This window comes from Mchenga conophoros, linkage group LG10 (genome assembly GCF_057382185.1).
Source record: "Mchenga conophoros isolate Kocher_MC1m ecotype Shallow Benthic linkage group LG10, M_conophoros_male_GT1.1, whole genome shotgun sequence".
Lineage (NCBI taxonomy): Eukaryota > Metazoa > Chordata > Actinopteri > Cichliformes > Cichlidae > Mchenga > Mchenga conophoros.
In genome coordinates this window covers 30,043,795-30,063,182 of record NC_140535.1, presented here as the reverse complement: position 1 = coordinate 30,063,182, position 19,388 = coordinate 30,043,795, and the positions used below count along the sequence as shown (strand labels likewise).

The 19,388-nt window shown below is 40.5% G+C and overlaps 1 protein-coding gene across 4 annotated transcripts in view; it reads right to left on the bottom strand.

Moving 5' to 3' along the window:
• The window catches only part of capn5b (calpain 5b), a 58,755-nt gene that overhangs the window by 34,310 nt on the left and 5,057 nt on the right, over positions 1 to 19,388 (bottom strand). For all 4 annotated transcript variants that reach the window (XR_014894186.1, XM_085289760.1, XM_085289759.1 and 1 more), the window contains 2 exons: positions 10,598 to 10,771; positions 846 to 977 (listed from right to left, as the gene is read on the bottom strand). Coding sequence is in view for 3 of the 4 variants with exons in the window: in XM_085289760.1 (XP_085145886.1) it covers positions 846 to 977; positions 10,598 to 10,762 (297 nt within the window). In the remaining variant the exon portion in view is untranslated. The remainder of the gene's footprint in view (positions 1 to 845; positions 978 to 10,597; positions 10,772 to 19,388) is intronic.

Here is a 19,388-nt window from a genome sequence, read left to right as displayed (position 1 = left end):
ACTATGCCTCCATTACCTGGCCGATCCTCAACCAAAGGGTTGTGTGTGGTTTGTTTGGTAATGCTGGCAACTGTTCAGTGAGAAGAAGTTATCTGACAAAAATGGACACTCAGCCATTAGAGGGAGCAAAAGAGTACAGCAGCTTTCAACTAGCAAGCAGCTGCAGTCACTAGTTTATTCGGTTTTAAAGGAATAGTTCAATATTTTCACAAGAGGTGGAGAAATGCGTGGGGAATTGGAACTTGAAAAATTAAAATTTATAACACTAAACATTTATAAAATCACAAATCTGAAAAGCATGCTGGGTAATACTAGCTAGCTAGGTGGGTTTCTTGCTACATTCAAGATCCAAAAAGACATGGATGAAAATCAATCGTGGCTCAACTTGGACTGACTGTAAACAGTTTGCAAACACACTGCAATCAGTTTGAATCTGAACAATTTGTCTGCGACTCGTCTCTTTGCATTAAGGAACTCAAATTCAACTATCACAAACCGATAGCAGACCGACTCCATCTTATTGCTGTTTATCGCCGTCTTGATCCACCAAACTTGCTTTGAAGATGACTGAGTGGTTGAAGCAACGATTTCAAAGTTACATTTCCATAATCTTAAAAAGATCCTAAATGTATACCACCCATAGCTAATAACAAGCTTGGTCTGGAGTTTAAAAATACCCCCACCCACACTTTGTTTAAAATCATTTAAGTGCAGATTTACAGTAACAACAGACACAATGCAAACCAGAAGTGTTTCATCGGTGGGTTTATGTCTTCAGGGTTTAATACAACATTAATCCAACCTTGTAATCAGGAAAAAAGGCAGAGGAAAAAACATGTTCTTACCTTTTGCCACAAAGACTCTCGGGAGGCCAGGCTGGAACACGCTGCGACAAACCAGCAGTTACCCAGCTGTCCCTGATGCAGATCGTGTGCACTGATGCCATCTACAAACAGGTGAGGGTCCTCACACAGCTCCTACACTCCCAGAGAAAGACAAAAACACTTATGAAACACGCTGCACAGCCAGTACATGAGTAAAACCCTTGCAGGAACTCATACTATTATTTATATGCGTTTAAAAAAAACAATTTTAATGGGGGAAAAAAAAGCAAGTTATTGTTTTGAGGGTGAAACGCCTCTAAAATGAGGTTTCTGGTTAATAAACTGTGTGTACAGCCCACAGTACAAGGCACAGAGGTGCATAAATAGGTTATTGAGTTCATGAATCAGAAAGAAACCATCTGTCCTTATGCATCCATGTTTCACAGTCATGATCTTCTACCCAGGAGTCGGGAGTGGGGGGGGGGGGGGGGGGGGTGATGGGTGGGCTGTGTGCATTTGTGAAATCACATTTGCTGCGGCTGCTGTGTCGAAGTCCATTTTCTGGCACAGTGTGTACAGACAGCCTATTACCGCTAACAACACGTTCAATGAGCTGCTCACGCTTTTTCTCCTGCATGTAAACTGGACTCTGCACATCTATCGGCACGCACAGCCACATCTTCTGTGGGGCGATTACAAGAGGCTGTGTGCTGTCAGTGGACACTTTTACTCTCGTCCATACACGCTGGCTACACAAGGTTATCTGCACCTTTTAAAAATCAAATGCAATCCCGTTTCCAACAAATCTGGGTCGCTGTGTAAATGGTGAATTGAGTGGCATTTATGGAGCTTTTCCACTCTCACTCAACACTCACACAGTTTGGAGTTCAGTATGTTATCCAAGGACACTTTGACATGTGGACAAGAGGAGTTGGGGCTGAAACCACTGAGCTTTCAAGTACTAGAACACCAGCTCTACCTGATGATGACAGCAACATGAGATGGGCATGTTTACCACAGTGTTGCCTCACCTCTGCTTTTAAAGACTCTCTGTAAGCGTTTGGGAATTTACTGAAATGGGTGCCAACACATAGGAAACACTTTATATAAGGCAACAACAGTGTCAAATTCTAGCAAGCTTGAGAGTTAATGTGTAGTATGATCACCTTTATTCTTCAGCACAGTTTTGTTCTGTTCTCTGTAAACATGATCTCACACTTCTTCAACAGTGTTTAAGATTATTTTCATGTTGAAAAATGAAGCTGCTGACAATCAGAGACTGTCCAGGGAGACTGTGGATCAAACGGTGTTGTTTTGTTTTATTTTTTTACTGGGATTTTAATTCCATCAATTTTCACAAGAAGATGGAGGCCCTCCTGAATCCTGCTGATCCATGTTTTTTCTTTGCATGGTAGTTGTAACTTTTACAGCAGCAAACTAAGTTCCCTGACACTCTTTCTATTGCAGCTCAATAATAATGTAGTGATAGTGGGGTAATAATATGGAAATAGGAAGCTATTACTACTTAATTATCAGGACAATGCCTGAAGATAACGATATGGAAACAAATATGTTAGTAATAGCAGAGTAACATTTTTGTAACAATATGATAACCAGCTGGCAAAGAAATGGTAATATCAGTGCAGCACTGAGCTGTTGAATGCAGGCTTTTGGCTTATCAGCCTAATTTAAGTGGGACTCTCTTTATCTTTTAATGATACTATGCACCATAGATTTTACAATTTTCTCTTACTTCATATTATTCTAAACATTTTCTGATTCTAACCTGGTGTTCTATATAATATGGCAAAACAAAACAGTTAAAAAATGATTACACAAGGAAACAAGCTCAAGTAAATAGAAGAAATAAAATAATGGAGCACAATAACAAAAAACCTAAGACAGAATAAAACAGAAACAGGTGTTTCATGGAAATTCAAAGAAGAGTTTGTTTTGTATAAAATCATCTAATGCACTAACTCCAAGCTTTAATTTAACCTGATACAAAATATGAGCCAGCTTCATTTTTACTGCAGAGCTGTGCTTGCAGTGTTCTGGGTGTGAAGCCTGTCTGTTCTCTGCTCTCTGCTTTATGGGACCAGAGGGTCGATGAGCACCTCGGCCATTACTCAACAGGCAGCAGCAAGCATGGGACCACTTAGCAGCTCTTTATCTTTACACACTGGCAGCACTCAACTAGGGTTAGAAAAGTAAAAGAGGGGCCAGGAGGGAGAGAGCATGGTGCAGGTTGAGCTTTTAGATAGGCAAAATTTAGAAAACGGTTACACTCGTTTTACACCTGCGTTACCAATTCTGCAGAATCCACATTTAGGAAAGATGTGACTGATGCTTTTTAGTTCACAGTAACTTGTGTGCATCTGCTCGCCAGATCTGACTTTAATCATTGTTAGTTTTCCTTGACCGTATTTAGTTTTCCACTTTGCTTCAGTCCATTTTAAGTGAGCCCAGAGAAGATGGTGGTGTTTCTAGATCATGTTCACATCTGGCTTCTTCTTCGCATGATAGAGCTTTAACCTGCATTTGTGGACAGCATGGTGAACTGTGTTCACAGACAGTGGAAGTGTTCCTCATTTCATGCAGTGATTTCCACGACAGAATCATGCCTGTTTTTAATGCAGTGCCAACTGAATGCCTGAAGATCATGTTTATCCGATATTGAATTATAGTAAGTGTGGAACTTTGTGATGTTTTGGACCTTTGTTTGAGAAAATTTTCTCTGGACCTTCTTAAATTCTAATTGAGTATCCCTGTAATAGATTAATATTTAATATATTACCAGGTTAAGTTCTATTGATCTTGTTTATAGTCACAAGGTATGATTTTTTTGAATATGTAGACTTTTCTGTGAGCCACACTATGTGGACCACCTACACATTACACCTACAGGAAACCCATGCCATGACGCTCCCGGCACACAGTTTCTGTGCTGATGTTAATGTCATAGGACGTCTGGAGTTCTGCAGCTCATTTGGAAGTTAAAATATTTACATGCAGGTCTTTTGGTGATACACATACCCAGCCACCAAGAAGAGACTCTAAACCTGAGGCAAATCCCGGTAGTCTGCATACTGTTTTACAGTCTAAACATGGCAGCTGAACAGAGACTTAAAGCGTGTGCCCTAGGGGTGATTTTAAGTATGACTGAATCAGCCCTCTAATAGCCCATCCAATGTGGGCTGGGACGGCCTCAAGCACACCATTTGACTTTAATCATAAAGATTAGTGCTATTATCAGCCTTCACGGCTCATGTGCATGTATATAAAGGCAGATCACAGCATACAGATACACACAAGTGTGTGAAGCTAAAGCTTGCAAGCGTGTGCACACACACAGGACACAATAAGGTCAGTCATTTGCTGACTCTGCAAAGCTGTATGCTGCAAAAGCAAACTTTTAATCTGAAGCAGAGGCCACTGCAGTGCTCCCCAGAGGCCTGCAGTCTCTACCAGCAGGATCCTCTCACCTTACACTGACCAGTACCAGAGCTTCCTGTCTGAAATCTCTCTGTACGTGCAAGTCGGCAGAACTTTGTGAGGCAATGTTTTGATGTTGTTTTGTGAAACTGTGTCGGAGTTAAGATATCTAATCACGTTTCTTCTCCCTGTCCGCAACAACATTGATTGGTGGAGTCTGAGCAGCGGCGAGGGCTCCCTGTGGTGGCCTGCCATCCAGGGATTGGCTCAGGTGGAAAAGTAATAGAGTATTGATCAGTGCCCAGCCCTGCAGTCTCTGAAGTAATGTGAATATTGTGGCTGAGCACAGCCTAATCATTTACCCTGCCATTGAGAACCTTTCAACCGGCTTCATAGCCCTCCTCAGCACCATTCATCAGCTGGTAAAGGAGACATGAGCCACGAGTGCAAAAACCCAGAGAATAAAAAGTGCAATCCAGCAGTGAGAATCCAAAGTAACCCAACATTTTAGAAAAAAATGAAAGCTTGGATTATTTACACACAGTTTTTGCCAGTTTACATTCTTCTTCCCTACCTGCATTCCTTGGCACTACTAAACTGTCACCACTTGTAACAGTAACGGCTGCGTCCATCACCACCTGCTTTGGCAGTTTGGACCAGCTGAAAGGACAAACTCGTGTATGAAGTTTGAATTATTAGCAGTTATTGATGTTCAAGGATGAGAAATAGCAATGGTTCCTAGTTACCCCTGTACAGGAAGTCAGGACCGAGGTCAGCGTTTCTGATGCTACGATTATTACCCTAGGTTAGGCTATGCAGAGACTAACTTAAGCCGGTATCAAGGACTCTCTCAAAAACACTAAATGTGAACTGTACCTCGTAACAGCTGTGGCCAGCCGGCGTATTTCTGCTACTGTTTGGAACAGATTTGGATCTACACAGGAGTTTTTCCCTATCTGTGGAAGCCAGTCAGTCCACTGTTGATCTCAGATGTCAATGCATCCACGTTTACTCTAGGAGAGGCAGTCAAACATTGTGAAAGGAGTCCGATATGGATCAATGAGTCAGAGAAGCCATACTGAAGTGAGTTGTTAAGGATATGCTGAACCTATTGCATATAAGAGAAAAGGTTACTCGATGCAGAGCTGGGTCAAAAAGACCGAATCAGAGCAGAATCAGGAGATGATCAATTATAAATAACGCTAAAAACATTCTAATCCTAAACAGCGTCTTTGACCTAAATGTAAACTTGAGTTTGCAGAAAAGCTCAGTACAATGAGTGTGCATACAGTATTTTAAATGAGCTTTTGTCTGGAACCTCATACATTTTGATTGCTCTGAACATTTCATTCTCTCATAGCCACTCTGCTCCTAAGTAATTTGATGTTTAACTTCATTATCGTGCACTCTCCCTTGAACGAAATGCTGCACTAAGAGCTTGCAGAGAGAACAGAATCAGCTTTTGTATTAACAAGTTAAAACAGAGCTCTGCTTTGTCTTGTAGATTTTTGGGTCAGCTACATTCTTTACTTTTTTTTTTTTTTTAAAGGATAGATTGCACCAAGAAAAACCACAGCAACAATCACTGGTAATGCTATGGGAGATATTGATCTGCAAAATTGGTGGTGAAGTCCCAACTCTTTTGAATGCCGCTGCACTCATTAATTCAAGTCTGGCTCTATGCAAGCACCACCCACTGGCAGGTAAAAATACTACTTTATCAGATAGTACTTCATAAGGGGACCTATCATGCTCATGTTATCTCGTACTCAAACAGCAGGCATTGTGGAAAGGTTAGTTTAGGACTTAGAAAAAGATGATCAGTGTTATTCACTGCATCTGTCAGTGTTTTAAATGTTTAATATTAAAGGATGATTGGTGTACAGGGAGGTGCTTTTACAGATTCTTGAGCAAAATTAAGAAAATCCCCAATAAAAATCACTAAAGCACATTATTTTTGCTTTTTGTGAGCTTCAATAAAACCTTTAAAAATAGCTGGGCTAAAAATGTCCTGCTCCGGGTTCCTAACCTTCTCACATAAACCGCTGTCAGTGACGACACAAACCGTGTGCTGGCAAAAATGAAAAGGATGCTCCTCCTGCTTTCTCTCCCTTTGACTTCTTCCAGTTTTCCGTCTGCATGACTGACATCAGCACAGACCAAAACATATAATCTGTGTGACCCAGTTTCCATGGCAATGCACGCTGGCTGCATGCTGCAGCGGTACACAGGCAGAAGGAGGTTACAGCATCCAGAACCACGACGTGCTGTGAGAGGAGGATAACAGCGGCAGGGGACTCGGCTCAGTAAATCCTGAGGCCCTACATCTGATATCATCCACCACCGAAAGACACGCGCGGTGCCAGCTTATACAGGAGACTAGAGAGTGCAGTAGAGCAATGACTGATTACAACTGATGTTAGTGTTGAATTATAAATGTTTAGACTTTCTCTATGTCACAAAACTCTTGTTCTGCAAGCACCTTTGGCACTGATAACTCCCCAATGCGAGTGTTTTTACAGGTGCAAACACTGCTCACTATTTATGTCCAGAATAAAATATTGCTGCAGGGCATCGGCTGTGCCTCACTGACTGTCCAGGGAATAGGTTGTTATTTACACGCATGTATGCTGAGGAGTAAATTATTCTGAACATATAAACTGTGAAGTTGTGGGTAAAGTTTCTTGTATAAGAATTGAATTCAGATTGCATTTTGTAGATTTACCAAATTGCATGCTCAGACCCCAAATTTTAGCTCTTGTTGTATTTGCAACAAGTTTGCAGACGATACGATAGTCATCGCACTTATAACTGCTAACAATAGGCATGCATACAGGGACATCATCATGAATCAATAATAACTTGGTCTTAAACATCACAAAGACCAAAGAGATATAGATGTAGGGCTGCAAAAAAAAAAAAAAAAACCCACACACAGAGCTCATGGAGTCTTCAGCTTTAGGTTTCATCTTGCCTGGAATGACAATACCTCAGCAGTCATGGGTAAGGCACAACAGTGCTTTCATTTCTTAAGGAGGTTAAGGAGAGCCAACTTCGCCTAAAACTGCTTGTCAGCATTTACAGATGCACAATAAAGCGATCTGTGTGACAACCTGGTACAGTAGCAACACCAAAGCTCACAAAAAGGCCCTCCAGTGTGTCATGAAATAGCACAAAACATCGCCGGCACAGACCCATGCATCGCTCGCAAATCTCTACAAGAGATCTCTACACACCCTCGGCGCCATTCGGTTAAGCTTCTCCCCGTCTTTTCAGAGCGCTCCACACACACACACTGAAACACAGCATCTTCCCAAAAATCTGTGACACTGCTGAACTGTCAGTGACTTCAGTGCAACCCCAACGTGCAGTATGTTCAGTTTCACACGTTTACTTCCCTGATATGTATATATAAACTGCACAAAGAAATCAAACCACAAATGTCCATTAATGAAGTTAAGGAAGCTCCTTTCTATGCATGGAGGGTTTCACCTCAAGTCCAGGGCCCTGAGACTTGTTAAGAGGAAGGAAGGTCTAGTGAGTATCAGAACCACTATCCAGGATAAAACAACAACGATCTATGAGTACATTAGGAAAGCGGCCATGGCTGATAGTGTGCTTAGTAAATACCTCAGGCAGCAGAAACCTGAGAAAAAAGAGGAGTAAGAACAGGAACCATCAAGGAAGAACAGGTCCCTGCAAGGCATGTACCACTGACAAATAGAAGAAGTAGCTGACGTCGAGAAATCCTACCAATGACTGGATAAAGCTGGACTTAAAGACAGCACAGAGGCACTAATCATGGCAGCACAGTAACAAGCTCTAAGCACAAGATCCAGGCAAAACCTCAGGTGCAGACTGTTCAAAGATCCCCATGAAACAATCCAGCACGTACCAGCAGGGTGAAAGATGCTAGCTAGCAGGGCATACGTGGAGCGGCATAATCAAGAGGCTTACATGGTAAGTCCTGAGGTCAAAATGGGATAGGGTGGTTGAGAATGTCTTGTATCTAGAAGGATTTTAGCTCAGTCAAAGTGGTGATGGCTAACCAACATAGTACATAGTAGTTGTAGATAAGCAGAGGAAGATGGCTGTAGTGATAGATGTAGCGATACCAAGTTAACATCTGGAAGAAGTTACACAAGAAATGAAAAAAAAAAACTACCAAGGGCTGAGAGCGGACCGATAACAAAGCAATAAAATCAATGATTAAATTTGATTATTAAAAATCTGCTATCCATTACAGAACCATTACAGAAACATAAAAAATGATTTTGACAAATATATACACGTCTTTTTATATAAGTCAATAATTTATACTTATTTAGATGTTACACATCATGTGAGGTTAACAGAAATCTCATTTTATTAATACCATAATATTTTGAACTACAATGAACTGCGTATAATTAGAATTAGAAAGTAGAATAATTTAAACTTACATTTAAAATGTAAGTGTGGAAAATGATAAAAAAATTCAATAATTCTACCGCATTAAGAGTTAGCAAATAGAGCTTGTAACTGTGGGTTAACACATAGATTTACTGAAACTACATGTAGCACAATATTTATAGAAATAGTAATTGAATGAAAATATATCAATAATAAAAAATAAGAAAGAGTTAATATGGAGTTAATATTTAGTAATGGTAGCTAGCTATATAATATCCAATGCGCAAAGTAACTCAAACACTTGTATTTATCTACTGCAATCATTCAATATTTACATGTATTTAGTTGCATTCACACTTAGACAGTTCATCCTCATTTCATGAAAATCTGGGTCAACCCCATGGAAATACAGTGATAAATGTTACTACTACCAAGCACCAACAACAACAGTTAGTTAGCAACATCTTAGCACAAATTATTTCCAGAGATTCAAATGCACATTGCTCCCACATGTCTTTCAGTGGGTGAACTGATCTTGGACCAAGAATAACAGCTTGTTACTCCTTCTGTGCGAACATACATGTTAACACAGGTGTCGAACTCCAGGCCTCGAGGGCCGGTGTCCTGCAGGTCTTAGATGTGTCCTTGATCCAACACAGCTGATTTAAAGGCTAAATGACCTCCTCAACATGTCCTGAAGTTCTCCAGAGGCCTGGTAATGAACTAATCATTTGATTCAGGTGTGTTGACCCAGGGTGAGATCTAAAACCTGCAGGACACCGGCCCTCGAGGCCTGGAGTTCGACACCCCTGTGTTAGAATTACTGGAGCTGCTTTTCTACAGGCATTTAAATAATACAGGCAAAAAAAGAGGTCAAATTTCAGTGAAGCTGAAGCTTATTGAGACTTCTTACTGGTAGAATTGGAAACACTGGCCACAAATGCTGATTGGTTGAGTCCAGAAATGTTTGTTGTATTTAGTGTGCCTTAAAGGAATGAAAGAGTTAACTGTAAAAAAGTTAAAGTGGTGGTTAGGAGTGTTCGGTACCATTTATCATATTTGAATCTTCTCTGATATTGCAGAGTTTGTATTCTACCTAAACCAGCTTGAGTCTGTCTTTTTTCTTCTAACGAAACTTAATAATATCTACCATCGTGGTCAGAAATGTACATTTTTTCAACAAGACGAATGTCTTGGTAATTTGAGGCTTTTAATGATTTGTTTGAACTGTTCTTTTTCCATGGTGGAATGATTGTACAGTTTTATTATTTATTGACAATTCATATCTGGACACAGACACTTTACGCCTTAGCAGTTTTAAAACTAAACAATACCTAAAAAGCACCAAATGTGTTACTCGAAACCAAGTTTTTATGTCATTCTTTATGGTAATTATATTATTAGCCAATCAGTAACCAATCCATGAGGTTTGTTTTTATCAAAATATAAGTACCGAAAGTAAAAGTAGTAATTACTAAGAATAATATGCATTACAGACTATATTATTTAATCTTTAGATAATTATTACATCACTTTTGATTTTCAGCTGGAGATTATTTTAGTTTCTTATTAACTGCTGGGTACTTCAGCTATAAAAATATAGTGTAACATATTTTTAGATCATCTTATCCAAGGGGCAGTGCCCCTCTGTTCGCCCCCCCCCCCCCCTCTCCCCCCTCTGGACACGCCCCTACAATCCAGTGATTTCATCCAGTACAGCACAGATATCAACACTCTTGTTTGGTTCAGTGCTTACCTGTAGATACTTTTCCTCATACAAAAATAAATAAATGGATTTAAAAATGCTAAAACACATTTCATTAGCAGTTTGGTGAACTGTAAAATTAATACCTGTATATTTATATTCATCAGCAGCAGTAAACCTTTAATGCTGCACTTTTAATCAGATTTATCAGTTTTTGTTTTGCTGAAACAAGCCGACCTACCCGAGGCCTCTTCCAGACGACACGTCCGATCCTGTTACCCTGGTAAAAGAGCGAGTCGTCTGTGGCGGGGAAGCGGGGGTCCTCGAAGAGCAGGCCACTCTGCAAGCACTGCCTCTTCAGGGTGGAGTACTGCTGCCCCTCGAAGGCCTTCACTGAAGTGAACATGCTGCAGCCCTGGAGGACACAACGCAGATGGCAATGAAGTACAGATCTGCATCCTGTCATCACACCACCCTCCTCTTCTGTCATTGACTTTCACACACACATTTCAGCATCCTCTCTGAAAAAGCACCATCTTGTGTAATTTCTGAAAATAAATTTCCTTCCTGCTCATCTGGTTTTCAACTCACAGTCATCCCAGCAGACTGACAGCCGAATCCAGCAGACGGTAATACCTTAGCAGCGAAAGCTCTCAGTGGAAACAGAAAGTCGATGTGCGCTGCTGCCTTGAGCACAGCCAGGCTTCACTGGGTCAAAATGATTAATCTGTCAATTCACTGATATCCTCCTGGGCCTAATTATCACTGCTATGCATTAAAGGAGTCACATATACATTGATCAGCTTAGGGCAAGCAGGGGAACCGGTGAGTGAGGGAGGAGGCAAACTAAGAACTATTGAAGGGATAATCAATACTGAAACACTGAATAAATGGCACACCGTTCCACATATCACTAACTGCTTACTTAACATACATCACTAGGCTACACATCGATACAAAATGAACAAAATAAAACACTTACACATTTATTTACACATTAAGCAAACACAAAACAATGTTATAATTTATTTGGAGCCACATTTCTTCCATACTAATGAATAAAATACTTTTCTTCATTCTTTTTAGCTCCATTTTGGTCTCCACCAGCGATTTAAAAATATCTTGTTTTCTAGCTGTTCGGAGCTTCCACCTCACACTTCTGTCTGTTACGCATTCACACTTCAGATTAATATTATTCACAGTGAAAGCAGTCAAATATCAGTATCAGCCCCAAAATGTGTGGTATCGCTAAGCCTCAGAGCTCAAATTTCTGAGCATCAGCACAAGTAAAAATATAATATATGCCACTTTCAGGTAGATATGGCCCCTTATTGATAAAAGACACAATAACCAAAGGTGACATCAGTCACAGCTAGAAGTGCATGTTTTCTTAGCAAATTACTTATTAAATGTGATCTATTATTATCGTATCCACATTCTTATTTTTGGAGTTTACTAGAGTAGCTTTGCATCAACTATGTGCCTGAAATAGTCATATTAGCGATATGGCTTCTTAATGACATCATAAAGAGCCAAGAGTAGAAAAGAACTGTCTGAAACAGAGCCTTTTTGACTCACAGAGATTACTTACACATACATTGTACATATGTGTAACTTAAGCCTCCGCCACTGTAACATATGTACATGATAGAAAATAAAACAACAAAGTACACAAGGTCAACTTTAAAAGTCTGACTTTTAGGACAAATCAGCAATATCTAATAGGGTTTTAATCTTACCGACTGTTTTTAAATAACTCATCATATTTATTAGTTTTACTGTCAGAATGTCAGAAACAGGTAGCTATCCCTTAGCACTGGACTCAACACAACTGACAACTCTTTATATTTAATTAAAACCTCAGAAACAGTCAATATGCTTTTCAGATGCACAGAACTATTCATGTCTGAACTTTTCATGGTCAGCAATTTGCATATGTCCTTTTCTATCAGTGTCACATCATAATCAATACCTCTGCCAGCAGAACTATTGACAACTTATGAAATCAGAGCCTCGCTGTAAGGCATTTAAGGCAAAATCATACTGGCTGATTAGAAACTGAGTTTATTGACTGGTGATAAAAATATATTTTCTTATTTTGTCTGACGGCAGAATTTTTAAATTATTATTGATTAACTCACCTTATTATTTACCCAGTTACAGTGTCACAAAGTAGTTCCTCTAATGTTTCCTGAAAACACTTATCGTTGCCAAGTTCTTATATTGTCTCACGTCACATGTCTAATCATAATAAGCTAATCTAATATTTCACACATTAAGAAAAGTTTGGAAATAAATATCCAAAGTCTTAATGGTGCAGCTTAACCCTGCGTACCCACGAAGAGACTCTCAATCCCCACACTGGGAATCATTGACTTGAGATGGGATGGCATTTAGCTAATCCGCAACTTGGAGGCATACACCTCTGATCAATTCATTTTATACGTTCCAGTCTAAGAGCAGTAGAAGACTGCACACTGGCACTGCTCTTACATTGCTATTACACAGACTCTGTGTGCTCGGGAACTGGCAGGTTAAAGACTGTTTTAATGTTGAATCTAGCTGTGGTTGTACCTCAAATTAGTAAACCATGAAAAACATTAATTTTCTAAATATTTTGTTCTTATAATGTTCTTGATATTAATTAAGAACAGTACTGCATGTGTGGAAAGGTCTTATTGACAGGTAGAAGTCAGGAGAAGACAAATGCAGATCATGCAGATCAATAAGTCTTGTTGCACTCAAGGTTAATGTGACATCCTGCTTTATTTTGATTGATTTGCCAAGATGCACATATAATTAGTACAGTGCCATGAACCATTATTAGACCCTGAACACTTATCAACTAATAAAATGACTGCTGGCAGGAAGAAATGTAAACAAAGAAATATCAACACCAGGAGAAAAACACAAATATTAATAATTACAGTTGATGCTGATAAACACTGGATTAGTGTTACTATGGTTGTGGTCAGAAGATAATATGCACTCATCATGGACATGAAGGTCCTGATAATTTGGGGCTTTTGATTTGATTTTGATTAATTCCTTGAACTGTTCTTTTTTTCAAGGGTGCAATGATTGAACAGCATACATCTTTAGTGACTTAAAATAAAATTGGGTGCACAAGTTCAAATTTATTTTGGATTTTCTATAATCCACACAGGATCAAAAGAACACAGACTCAAAGATATGCATATACTTCCACATATTTGGTTAAATGTCTCTGTGCATAGACCAGACACTTATGGTAGCCATCACCAAGTTTCTGGGTGGCTATCTGACCTTTGACCTCTTCTTGGCGGAATTAATAGAATTTATTGAATTTTGTTTGTTTCCTAGCATAGATGTGGCCTAGCATGGTTTGGGGCCTTGGAAGTGTTATTCTGCAAGCTTAATGTTAGCCAGTTGTATCCATTCTAAAACCAGTTTTAATACGTGTTTGGAATCATTACCCTGTCTGAACAACCAAATCTGTTCACATTTTATCGAGCTGATGAGCTGAGGGGAAGCTGAAGTGAAGAATTTGGAGGTAGTCCTTATGAGTGGGTTTTGATAATCGATTTTCCGATTAAAATCGATTCTAGCTTGAATAACGTGATATCGATTTATTAAAATTTTAAATAGAAATTTATTTTGCCGGAAACGCCAGAATCTCAGGTTAAATTTTGACAACCACCGAACAGCTAAAACAGTAAATGAGACACGGATACACGGTACACTGATTCTGCACAAAGAGGTTAACACAAAGCACAGACCCGCCGACGCATCAGAATCAGTGAGATGTCGGCTTTCTCACCCGATGGCACATACACGGACACGCCATCGGGGCTGAGAGCCGACATCCCACTGTTTCTGGTACGTCGGCAGTCCGGTCTTTGTGTTTACGTCTTTTTTGTGCTAGATTCTGAAGCTGCAGGTTTCATCACTATCCAACCAAACCAGCAGCAAAAGAAGATCCAAACTACGCTTCACATTTAGCTTCACATAAACATCGCCATGAATTCCCTCTTACTCTTGCTGTTTTGCTTCCACCACAATAAAATAACACTTCATGCACAACTCTCTCTCTCTCTCTCAGTGTACTTCAAGACAGTTTCCCATCTAAAAATCTCTGTTTTCTGCATTATTTGCTTGCTTATTACCCGCCAGTCTACCATTATGTACAGCGCTGTTGGCCACTGTTTTTTTTTCTTTTAATTTAACTGACTTCCGACAAGAAAATCTCATGTCTGCTGTTCAATACTGAAGAAATTTAACAATTTTAAAATTATGCGAAATTGCAAAACGCTTAGCCGTGTCTCTAATTAAACCTCTGTAACTTTGCTCTGCTTCACTTCAGCAGCATCTGGTAATGTTTATATGTTGATTCATGGTTTTCTTTAGTTTTTGTTGTATTGCAGAATATTTTTAAGGGTTTCTGCTATAAAAAGCCAGGCCAGGAAAATCTCCTTCATGTTTTTCTGTTTTATGCTCAGTTACTTTGACGCAACGGCATCTGCTGTGATGCTTACACCTTTGATAAAGTCTCAGAAGTGTCAGCTTTCTTTTTATAGATATAAAAATATGGATATGTACTAATAAATGATCAGAATTATAATATTTCTGACTGTCTGAGGCAAAATTTCCCCGATTCAAATCGAATCGATCGAATCAAATCGGGACCTTGTGAATCAGAATCGAATCCAATCTAGAAATCAGTGACGATACCCAACCGTAGTAGTCCTCCTTCATTTATATACTGATACTAGCGGCTACAAAACAGCCCCAAAGCATGATGCTGCCAATACTATGCTTGACAGTCGGTACAGTGTAAACCTAAAGCATCACTCTATAAAATATTTAAGTGAGGGCGTGCACATATTTGAGCCTGTATGTTTTAGTTGCTTATACTTGGCAAATCAAACAATACACATAACCTGTCAGATGCACTCTCGGGTGCATTATGAGAGCCTGCTGTTTTAAAGCTAACACGTTCTGAATGCTAAAAAGACACCAGTGTATAATCCGGCTGCTTGAGGCACTCGAGTCTTTGTAGGGCTCAGCTTTTAAGTGACGCTGTGCTCCAACACAGAGTCAAGGGGGAGATGTTCAGATTAAGTGGGAGGGCTTATTCTGCTACAGCTTTTCAAACTCATCTTAAATCATCTTGAAACTCACAGATGAAATGCTCTTGTGATGTTGTTTGGATCATACTGCAAACTGAAGTGTGCGGAGAAAAACCTGCTCAGAGAAATGGAAATGTATCCCTGTTAAACTTGGTACTGAACCAATCTGCATCTGAACAAGGTCAACTCTGAAGCAGTAAATCAGCATTTTCTGCCGTAAAATTACCTAATACATTCAACAACAACTGAAGACTGGAGAACAAAACATGTGTGCATGTGCCGGTGGTATTAATGTATAATGTAAAATGTCTCAGTATTTCTCAGTATAGTATAGTAATAAAACCAAATCCTGCTTATGTCTCTTTATGCCAGATTACTACGCAGCACTGCTATTAACATAAAGTGTTTTTTAATTGGGCTGAGATGACCTGTTCACCTTCCAGCAGTGCTCAATGACATCTAATATCTTTGGGAAAATGAGGAGAACAGAAAATTGAAAGCAGCCCCACTGAAAGTACGTCAGCAGCTAAATGAAATCTAACCACAGTACCTTTCAAACATTATTAACCTGAAGGATTTAAGGACTAACTTTTTCTGACACTTTGAGAAATCTCATGCTTTCAGCAGACATTCATGTGTTCAAAGCAAACTTTAAACATCCTGCTGCAAGTGTGGTTTTCAGATATGTCACATTACCTACAGCCTGTATCTGATTAGTCTCTAACCTTAATTAAAGAAAATAGCCAGTAAGTTCACTTTACAGGAATTAACAAGCTATCTCACTCTTGAGTGAGTGATAAAGTAAATTCCTGGGGGAATGAGGAGGTCGCAGTTGGAAGCAAAGTCTGACAGATGGCCTGGTGACTTGGCTCGTGACTGCAATGGGGAAAACCATGCTGTCATCTGGCCTCTGTGGACTGCCAACAGGATCACCTGCAGAGAACGAATCCTGAGAAGCTGCTGGGCTGCATTTCTTCACTACTGTGGCAAGAACAGCAACAATCACTGCTGAAAATTAAAGCTGCAAGGTTTCTACTATGATTATCTGTCAGTATGTGGCACATTTAAATCTAATTTTCAAACAAATTCTCTGTTCCATGAAGCAGGATGATCCATAAACTTGACGCCTGCACTTCCCATACAGTCTCCTATGCTGGTACATTTGCTATTTTAGTACTTTTGCTTCTTTTTATTCATCTGAGAGAAAAACTACTGCTTTAATCCGCTACTGGATAATCCATCCATACATTTTCTGCCGCTTATCTGGGTTCGGGTCATTGGGGGACACCAAGACGTTCGCAAGCCAGCTCAGACATAATCTCTCCAGTGAGTCCTGGGTCTGACCCTTGGCCTCCTCCCAGTAGGACATGCCCAGAATACCTCACCCAGGAGGCTATCAGGTGGAATCCTAGTCAGATGCACGAACCACCTCAACTGACTCCTTTCGATGTGGAGGAGCAGCGGCTCTACTCCAAGTCCCTGTCGAATGACTGAGCTCAGCCACTTCTTCTCCTGGTAAGACGTGCCCAGAACACTAAGCCATCCTCGTCAGATGCCCAAACCACCTCAGCTACATTCAGCTCCCTCTTCACCATAATGGGCCGTATCTAATGCCCCTATCACAAAATCACTTTCCAATATAACTATATGCACATATACACTCACAAATACCCAACCCATTTGATAAATACACTCTAAAGCTGCAAAAATCTCCGTCCTGATGGCAGTACATCACCATCACTTAGGGTGGCTCACCCCCTTTCCCACCACTCTGGACTAACATAGTTGCATAGAGGGATCTCTGTGTTGTTGTCTTGCTGCTCCTCCACATCGAAAGGAGCCAGTTGAGGTGGTTTGGGCATCTGACAAGGATGCCTCCTGGGCGCCTCCTGGGTGAGGTTTTCCGGGCATGTCCCACCGGGAGGAGGCCCCGGGGCAGACCCAGGACCCGCTGGAGAAATTATATCTCTCGGCTGGCCAGGGAACGCCCTGGTGTTCCCCTGGATAAGCTGGAGGAGGTGGCTGGGGAGAGGGAGGTCTAGGCTTCTAACTGCTGTTTAACTGACACAGGTAGCAGGAACTGAAAGGTGAGGACTTAAGATTTATTTCAAAAGGATCACTCTGACTGGTTTATTGGAATCGCCTCTTTCTCTCTGATTGATAAATGATGAAGATCATCATTTATCAATGCAGGTCTGGTTCTTTTCAAGCTCCCACAGCTTTTACTTGAAGTATAAGCCTCGGGATCCTTTCTTGTAAATGACACTTGTGGTTTTCATCAATTGCTAAATATATATTTTAATTTACATCCTTGGAACAATCCTGTGTTGCTGTGTCTTCCTGATCAGTCTAAAATTAAAACTCATCTTCTTTGTTTGTTTTTTGGACTGTTACCTATACACACATCAATCTGACATGGAGCTGAACTGAGCTGAACTCCAGTTCTGGCACAGATAGAGGATGAGCTAATGGGCCACTGTAGCCCCACTGTAAAAGTAAATCAGGATTGTTTAGTACTGTCAATCTTGCAGAGCTCTCTAGCAGAAGAATAACAATATGAACCTAAAAATGAGATTAATAGGCCTCTCTTTAACAGTGGTTCTGTTCCATTAAGTGTCCCCCTGAGCAATGACAGCGAATCAGTGTACACAATAGCAGGGCCCTCCCTAAGTGGAGCGCAACCACCATTAATGCACATGTGATTTTCCCGTAATGACATTTGAAAACGTCTGCTTTGAAAAAGGTCTACTGGTGGCCACAGGAGCTCTGATGTGGAAGAAATGCTGTTGGACTGCAGGCAGATGTTTGGGAAGACGTGCTTTATGATGATTTAAGACTTCAGCCCTCCTACGAGTGCGGAAAGAAAGCAGATGGGAGGTTTCTCCAATGGAAACTCAGTAAGAACTGCCTACGCTATGGGAACAAAGGGTGAAGCAAGCAAGTGGAGGCAGGGCAGACTCTGGTAGTCATCAAGAGGCTAAAAGCAGCCCATTTGGTTTCTCTGCCTCTTCAGAAATTACAAAGACAACACAACCAAGAAACTGTGAATATTAGGAAGATGGCATTTCCATCATTCAATAGAATTATCAAAATTTAACCATTAGAAGTGACCATGGCAGATTTTGTTTGGAAGTGAAAGCAGTCAGAATGAATAAATGAGGTAAATCCTGATGCAGCTGAGGAGGAGTGTGGAGGAGGAGGAAGACTTTTGAAAGGACAAAATGACAGTTAAAGAATTCCCAGCTGACACAAAGCACAAATCTCTCCCCCAAAACAATGGAGACATGATTAAGAAAACGACGGCTCATGCACTGGAGAGAGGTGAAACGCTGGAGGGAAAAGTCAGCCAATCAGCGATCAATAAGAATGAGGAAACAAAGTGCCCTTTCTGACAAATGTGAGCAACGCTGATGTAATAACAACATGTTGTTTAATGCATTGCTTCCAGCAGCAAATATTAATCTTCAACTGCGCTCTAAACTGTTGATCTCGGAAAACAAATTGCTCGCTTTTTCCTCATTTCTGACACTGGGCTTGTTCCCCTGTTTGTTTACACAACAGTGTTAGAAGCCTGACATCTTGTGAGGTTACAGATTTTGGTGGAGAGGCCGCGGCAGTGATAATAAACTGATTGCAGTCCCAGAATGATCTATGATCTTCGCTGTGAGTGAACAACACACATGAGCAAATGGCTGAATTCGAGCAAAGGTGCAGACTGCCAGCTGCCCTTGCTTCATTGTGCTATGCCTGCATTACTGAGCAGGAAGAGCTGCTGGTCAGCAGATGTCAACATTGATGTCATTCGACTGGTGCTGCCCAGTGCAGGCTGAGGCATCGCAGAGTATCGATGATGGCAAAATGGCAAGATTTTGACATATGTGAATGCCAAACTAATTGAAAAAATAAATCTGCGGTTGGGTTATT